At 36.6% G+C, this 8519-nt stretch overlaps 1 protein-coding gene across 1 annotated transcript in view; it reads left to right on the forward strand.

The window, feature by feature from the left end:
- Positions 1-1526: 1526 nt before the first annotated feature.
- LOC137980964 (uncharacterized) overlaps positions 1527-8519 on the forward strand; it is an 8674-nt gene continuing 1681 nt past the window's right edge. The window contains exons 1-2 of the mRNA XM_068828345.1: positions 1527-2672; positions 4646-4697. Coding sequence (XP_068684446.1) covers positions 1527-2672; positions 4646-4697 — 1198 coding nt within the window. The remainder of the gene's footprint in view (positions 2673-4645; positions 4698-8519) is intronic.

Here is an 8519-nt window from a genome sequence, read left to right on the forward strand (position 1 = left end):
AGAATTGGTGCTGCTTTCCTCTCTACCAGAGAGGTCAGTTCACAAGAATGTGTTTACAGATGCATGCCTGAACTATGGTTACGAAAAATATTCCCTGCAACAGTTTTTGTAAGCACTGACCTACCAGAAAAAAGAGTACGCATTGCAAAATCACCAGAAGAACTTGATGAACTGGATGATGAAAGTACTGCTATCTTTAAATCAAATATTATTGATCGATACACTTTAAGACCACAGTGTATTCCTTCTGTAGATAGGCTATGTCTGGCAGAGTTTGCTGCATACTATTATAAAGAATACAAAAAGGACTGCCAAGAAACAGCTGATGCTCAACCTGAGGTTTTAACTAACGATGTCATTGAATTACATCACAATTGTGATCCTGATATGTCACCTCCAGACAAAATAACATTAATGAACACGCATGAAGTTATGAAGTGTAGAAAAGTAAAAGCTGTTATAAGATATCACAAGCCAAACAAAGCAAAAGAACCTGAACTGTATTTTCATCATCTCCTGATGCTTTACTACCCATGGAGAGACGAAACAAGTCTTTTAGGAAGACTTATGCTTCTAAATTCTATGACCATGAAGTACAAGCTGTAGTGGAACGAAACGGAGAGAATTTTGAGCCTGATGCTGATGCTGTTACAGAAGCACTTGATTTTCTTCGAAATAACCAGGGCAATATCATCCACTCCAGCTATGATTCTATGAATGACCAGGAAAATGAAGATTTACAATCTGAAGAGCAAGATGATTCAGCACCAAACGAGTCATTTAATGAACAATTACCTACACATCTTGTTTCATCATCAGAAACTGAGAATCATTCAAACTTTGGAATGATAACATACAACCAGCCAACAGAAATTAGTGATGATAAGCTACGGGAGTGTGTTAGATCATTGAACAAAAAACAGCGCTATGCTTATGATATAATTCTCACCTGGTGTAGAAGTAAAATGAAAAACATGAATAGTCGAAAACCTGAAGAAGTAAAACCAATATATTTATTTATAACTGGTGGAGCAGGTGCTGGTAAAAGTCACTTGATCCGAACAATCTACCACACTGTCACAAAGACCTTTAGACATCCTCCGATGAATCCTGAATTACCTACAGTTCTTTTAATGGCACCTACTGGAGTTGCTGCTATTAACATAGATGGGACAACAATAAACACTGCCTTGGCAATTCCCAAAGAAACAGGTGATAATTTATCTGCAATGTCTGACCAAAAGAAAACACAGATGAGAATGTTACTAGCTGACCTCAAGTTGATCATAATAGATGAAATCTCTATGGTTGCTAACAATACTTTGCTTCATATCCACCAAAGACTAAAAGAAATTGTTGGCACATCAAATGTTCACCTGTTTGCAGGCATTAGCATTCTTGCTATTGGTGACATGTATCAACTACCACCAATACGCAGGAAACCTGTTTTTGCAAATTACAAAAATGATGTGTTTAACTTGTGCCACCCATGGCACCTATTCACAATGATAGAGCTTGTTGATATCATGAGGCAGAAGGATGACCAACCATTTGCTGAACTTCTGAATAGGTTCCGTACAGCAACTCAAACTGAAGAAGATATCAAGTGCATCCAATCTAGATCTATAGATCCATCAGATGTTAATTATCCATCAGATGCTCTTCACATCTGGGCTGAAAATAATCCGGTCAATCGACACAATGAAATGAAATTGCACCAAATACCTGCACAGTTGTTTCACCTTAAAGCCACAGATCAGTACCCTCCTAATGTATCAGAGCAAGATATTAACAGGATTTTAGCTAGACCCAGGTCTGAAACTGGTGGACTTGATGCTAATATCTATATAAAGGAATCTGCTAGAGTTATGTTGACCAACAACATTGATATTGCAGATAGACTTATAAATGGTCAACTAGGAACTGTTTTTAAAATTGAAGTAAATCAAAATAACAAAAAACCCACCATTATCTATGTAAAATTTGATGATGCCAAAGCTGGCAACAATTTAATTCAAAAGAGTACTAGCAGTTTTGTGCGACAAAACGGAGTTGTACCCATAGAACCTGTCCTAGCAAAAATTAAATTACATCCAAATAAACCTTCTTCTCCAGAAATACAGAGAATGCAATTCCCTTTAACATTGGCTTACGCTGTTAGCATTCACAAAGTACAGGGATTGTCACTTAACAGTCTCGTCATTAGTTTTGAGTTGGTCAAACAGAGATCATTCAATTATGGTCAGGTATATGTTGCACTGAGCCGAGCGACCTCTTTAAATGGTATTCACATTCTAGGAAAAATTAACAGCAAACATGTGAAAGCAGATCCTCGGGTACATAAAGAATATGAAAGACTGCGAGAAATCTCAAAAACCATTGGAACTTGTGAAAAATGTAAGGACAATTCAATGCTCACTATATGTCTATTAAACATACGATCACTCAAAAAACATAGTGTAGATATCAAGTATGATGCAAACATAAAGAGCAGTGATCTAATTGCACTGACAGAAACACAACTTGTACCTCATAGCAATGATACTGACATAAAATCTCATCTACTACCATTTACTCTCTTCAGGCAAGATCATCCTACTGATAGATTTTTAAGTTTGGCACTGTGTACCAGAAGATCAATAGAAACTAAGGAACATGAATACTTTCCACAAGTAAATGCAATGAAATTTAAAATAATTTTGAATACATCTACAACTATGCGTCCCAATTTTAGAGTTCTTTTTCTTTACCGAAAGAACAACTCAAATATAATACAATATGTAAGTCATCTACGAAATATCCTTGGCACTTATTCAATCGACATCATTCTTGGTGATTTCAATATCAACTACTTAAATGATGATAGCATAAGACCGCTAAAATCTTTAATGACCTCTCTAGGTTATTCACAGTTTGTACAAAGTCCAACTTTTGTCTCATCAGGAAACATACTTGACCAAATTTACCTAAAAACAACAAAATTTGACATCATAGAGAATACTGTAATTAGCGTCTACTACTCTGACCATGATGCTGTTAAAATATCCATAAAATATAACAAAGATATTTAAATATTTATATATATTTATTTAAACTGTCATGCACAGCAGATAATACCGTATTTATTTATAGCAATAACTGTAAATATAAAATTTTCATAAATTTATGTACAAATGTGTCTTGGCAGGAACCATGATGCGGTTAAAATATCCATATGCTAGCTATAACTAAAATGATATTACGAAACTTTCATGCAAGGATCTTTTACAATGAAAATGAATTAAAGAACTCTTCTAGAGATTTTGAAAAAAGGTGTCGCAAAGACCTGGCAAAGAGATCACAAGTCCAGCTAGAACAAAACTGGAAATTCATAACATCTTAATCTACCACAGTGTCCTCAAAAGCAGACAAATTAGTGCACCACCTTGACAAGTTTCATCAGTTTTGTCTTAAATATTATAAACATTTATCTATAATATTATTATTGTTATTATATGGCATCATTTGACTTAAGCAAAGCAGATTAAATCTAAGGCTCTGCAACCAGTGGAGGGAAAACCATGTTACACAATAATGTAATTGTTTTTGAATAAGCAGAGATTTTGATAATCATCTGTCTATTAATTTGAAATTACCAAGAAAATTTTTTTTCTAGAAGTTGGTAAATTTCATCAATTCCTTTGTCAAAAAGGATCATGTTCATATGCCACAAGAACTTCCAAACTTGCGCAAGAACCTGAGGAGACAATCTTTGTTTCTAAGCTAGAAGTTCCCATAACCGGAATGGGAGACTTCAGAGGTCTGTTGACAAGCTGATTTTACAAGGCACCACCATATGGTGCCTCACCCCCTGCCTGTGCCCTGCACCACGAGTAGGTAAGTTTACAATAATTACTTTGTATCTTTCATCTTACTCAGATATTCCCAGACAGGACTTTTAATTACTATAAACGACAGGCATGCTTCTTATATGATGTACCAGTTCAGACCACCATTAAAGGAGAACTGAAGGCCAAAAGCAACAACTTTTCCAAATTTTTTTTTTTGGAAATTAGCCTAACATAAGTAAAGCTAAGTTTGTGGAGTTACTTCTTCTCGTTTTCTGTTTTTTGCAAGAAAATCATGTTCAAATTAAAATTAAGTTGGGCTTTTCCCACTTTTTTGGCCTTTTCAAGGCGGGCTCAAAAACTAAGTCAGCCATCTGCTGTGAGGTATGATACGGGGAACAGAGATTTCATAATCAACAGAAACAAGGTAAACACAAGTGTTGCTGTGGATATTTTCTTTGTTGCTTTGATGTTTCTTCGTGGACTCAATATTAACATCAAACTTCAGTCTAAATACTGCTTCTCACATGTCTTCCCCATATCATACATCATAAGCTGCAAAAATGCCCGCTGACTCCTCCACTCTGAGCCGCAATGCTGATAGCCCAAAATTGGAATAAAAACTTTTTTTTTTAGGTCGAAGAGCGACGGATATTTTATTATTATTATTATTATTATTATTATTATTATTATTATTATTATTATTATTATTATTATAAAACAAATATTTCTAAAGCCCACCTTATTTACAATAACGAATACTTATTCATAAAAATAAAATCTGGAGCCTTGTTATTAAATATCTTTTTCTCTTTTAGGGTGTTAGGATGAAAATTCCATCAACGACATGTAGTTATCAGACGATCATAGGTAAGACTCTTACTAAAGGAATTCTGATTTCTTTTTTCTTGGTTTGCACGTAACATGCTGAAAAGTACATCTTTCAAAAGTCCCCCAGTTGTTGATATGAAAATATCTTTTCACTCTTTTCATGGTCCCATTGCTTGCATATTTTGTCTGTTATGTAAATTCCTCTAAAACCAAAAACACTTGGGACGAACCCACATTCATCTTCCGTAAAAGTTGAAAGTCCTAAAAGTTTTCTCATTTCCTTTTTTCTGCAGAAATACAATGTACATCCAACAAGAGAACAATTCTTAGGCTGTTAAGTAAAAACTCAAGTGAAGTTATAATCCTCGCAGTTATGAAAACTATTCTAGCAATTGCGTAGAAAAGCCTGAAAAATTCATGACTTCGACAGGTTCTCAACCCATGACGTTGCGATACCAGTATGACGCTCTAACCAACTGAGCCATGAAGCCACTGTCTTTGGAAGCTGGTCATTTGTGGATTCAAGTGTTCCCACGATGAATGAAGCAACGAACGAAATGATACATGAGCGTTACTGATCATGTAAATGCTCGGCATCTATGGTCAGAAACACAGATGGGCTCCTGCTATGATCTAGGATTCCAAAAGATTTATATCAAGAAACTGCAAAAGTATCTTACAAACACCTTAAATCTGAAGCAGTGAACCGTTACACTGACAGTACTTTGATAAACTCTGACAGTAGAAAGGAAGACCCAAGCAACTGCACACAACATTGATCTTCGATCAGGCCAAGAGGAAGCCTACGAGCAACAAACAAAATTGTGCCTGCCAAAACCACAGAGACTGCCATATGACAGAATTAAGTCCAAACTCCAAATGCGTTTAAAGGATTTATTCCATATTACACCCACGTAAGACTTAACTCCTTGACAACACCCAAGCTTGAACGGTTTACAATACACTTCTGAGACGATTCCACACAATCCTGCTTCAGCCTCTCTCCCAATTATTAACTTTACCGCAGTCCTATTACTGTTGTTGGATATCACAAACTTGTCACGTAACAATTCCTTTCACGCGTTCTAAATGAAAGGAAAAATGTGGCTAGTATAATGCTTCGAATAACACACAAATGGTTCTCTGAAAACCGACTTACAGAACACGCTTGTACCTCTTCAGATACGGTAAAAATGTGAAGTCCGCGTAATAACAAAACAACATGGCAGGCAAACTCTCACATGGTCCTCGAACTGCGCGAAATTGGATACTAAGGACACAAGCTAAACCGCTGATAAAACTTGAATTTACAAAAATAGTTTTATGATAATAGCCTTTCTCCGCCGAAATCAACTCACTTCCAACCCAACCAAGCTTTAAACTCAAAAAAATTGTAATTACTTCAAGCTTACCTGTATAGAAGAAATAACTACATATGTTGTACAACGTCTAAAATCTACTGCGTCCTCGTGTAACCTAAATTTAACTCTCAACAATTAAGAAAACCTAAATTAATAGTTTTTTACTTGCTCCCCGCAACTAAGTACCACCTAGCCACACAGCCGGTTTAGAGAATCGAGCGGCCCTGAGAATGAATGAGAAATATGCTTCATCCGCATTCAATCCCCTGGCCTTCTTCTTCCATTGTAGGAGTTACCAGGAGTACCTATAGCATTCTTAAACTTTTTTTCTTCGGATTGCCACACCCACCATTACTCTGAGAAAAATCCACTTACCACCCAACTGAGTGTCCCAGTGTTTCGCTCCTGGTGTAACACTTACAAACGGGCAACCCAGTTTACGCTCACGGAGCGTCTAGTTTGGAAATATTAAGGTGGCTGGAACCAGTTTCACCACTTTTAGAGACCTTCTTATTAGATGGGTTATAACTACTATACTGTATCACGTAACAGCAACGTTATGGTACCACATCAAACACCAATTATTGCTTAACAAAATGCGCTCATTATTTTGACGTAAAAGGTTGCCATGGCAACATGAAAGCTCTCCAAAAACACCCTATATTTCGTCTTTACTTGCTGATATCTCGAAAATGAACTCGGTGACCCCCATTTTTTATTGTAGAATAGTAATTAGCAATTTGAGATAGAAGTATCAGCAAAGTTTAAAAAAATTCTTGGCAGCCAATTCAGAGCTACCTTAATTTTTCGAAAATTTACGGTAGCCCTGAATTGGCTCCCAAGAATATTTTTTAACTTTGCAGATAGTCCTATCTCAAATTGCTAATTACTATTTTACAATAAAAAATGGGGGTCACCGAGTTCGTTTTTACGATATAAGCAAGTAAAGACGAAATATAGGGTGTTTTTGGTGAGCTTTCATGTTGCCATGGCAACCTTTTACGTCAAAATATTGAGCGCATTTCTTAAGTAATAACTGGTGTTTGGTAAGGTACCATAAGATTTCTTTTACGTGATACAGTTTTGTAGTGACAACCCTTCTAATAAAAAGGTCCTCAAAAGTAGTGAAACTGGTTCCAGCCACCTTAAATACGACGCTACAATTTCTAAAATTGAACTGAGCAGTGTTTTCTTTTGGGGCACGTTCGCGGATTTTATTAGTCGGTGGTTCATCGCTTTCCACTGAGGCCCCCGAAAAATCAGTTGCTGGCCCTTGCAAAACAACGGAAACAATTTCCTTCCGCGCGTCGCTAACTCTTTGATAGGTGTGAAGTGATTTCACAGTACGATGTCCAGTTCGTTCCATTATAAGCTTTTGAGGCACTCCCTTTTCTAGGCCAATCGTGCACGTCGTGGCTCTCAGGAAGTGATTTGTTATGTAACCTTCTATTCCTGCAACTCTACACATGTCTTGAACAACCTTTCTCGAGGTGTTTTTTCCACCTGGTGTTTTTTTGTACTACACTTAGTCGTAAGAGCTGACTTTTCTTTTAGGGGTTAAATATAAAGGACTGCCAGGCTTTAACTTTGGTCATTTGCTTTGATGCTTCTCAAATATGCGAACAAATGCATCTTTCTGGTTTGCCAGGATTATCGTGCTGTTCAACGGTTTTAGGACGCAACTTTCGGTGCTTAAGTCCACCAGCGTAATGTTTCTCTCCAAATGATGTGTACTGCACTTTGCTGCGTTCTGACTCTGAATCGCTTAACATTGCTAGCCTGTTCCTAGCATTCACTACAAACAAGACGAACAACTAATTCGAAAAGCGACTTTAAAAAACTAACATAATTAAAAAGCCGAGAAACTTGTGAATAGCAGTTTGACCACAGTTTGTCCTACGGTTGCCCGTAAGGGACATGGCATTTCGTGATCAGCTTTCCTGCTTCAGAATTTCAAACCTCAGAAATTCGAAATTTTGAGTTTATGTTCAGTTTCTGAAACTCAAATTTCTGAGTTCACAAACTCAAAATTTTGAGTTTACAAACCGGTCAGTGTAAAGTACAGTCTAAGGTTATAATGTAACTGTTGAAAAAGCCCGAACCCTTCAGAAGTGCTAACCTTAGGCCTAATTAGGCACAAAACAACATTTAGAGCGAAGTAAACTCAAGAAAAAGTTCTAAACTCACAATTTCGAGTTTGAAAATTTGAAGCAGGGAAATCGATCACGAAATGTCATGTCCCTCACGGGGCCACCGTAGTGTGCAAACGGACGCAATATTTTAGTTTGAACATCATGTTTACTACCCCTCCAAATATCAAGAAAAATACCATGTTATTCCTACTTTTACTCACAACAGCAATTTAAGACAAATGTGGCATTTATTAGCATTGCCTTACGTAGAAAAACTTTGGCAAATGTGATCTGTGCTTTTCAGCAAATTTAAACAAACGTAGCATTTGCCATGCATTTGCATTTGCCATTTGTGAAAATCAGTTTTT

This window comes from Montipora foliosa, chromosome 12 (assembly GCF_036669935.1).
Source record: "Montipora foliosa isolate CH-2021 chromosome 12, ASM3666993v2, whole genome shotgun sequence".
Taxonomy (NCBI): Eukaryota; Metazoa; Cnidaria; class Anthozoa; order Scleractinia; family Acroporidae; genus Montipora; species Montipora foliosa.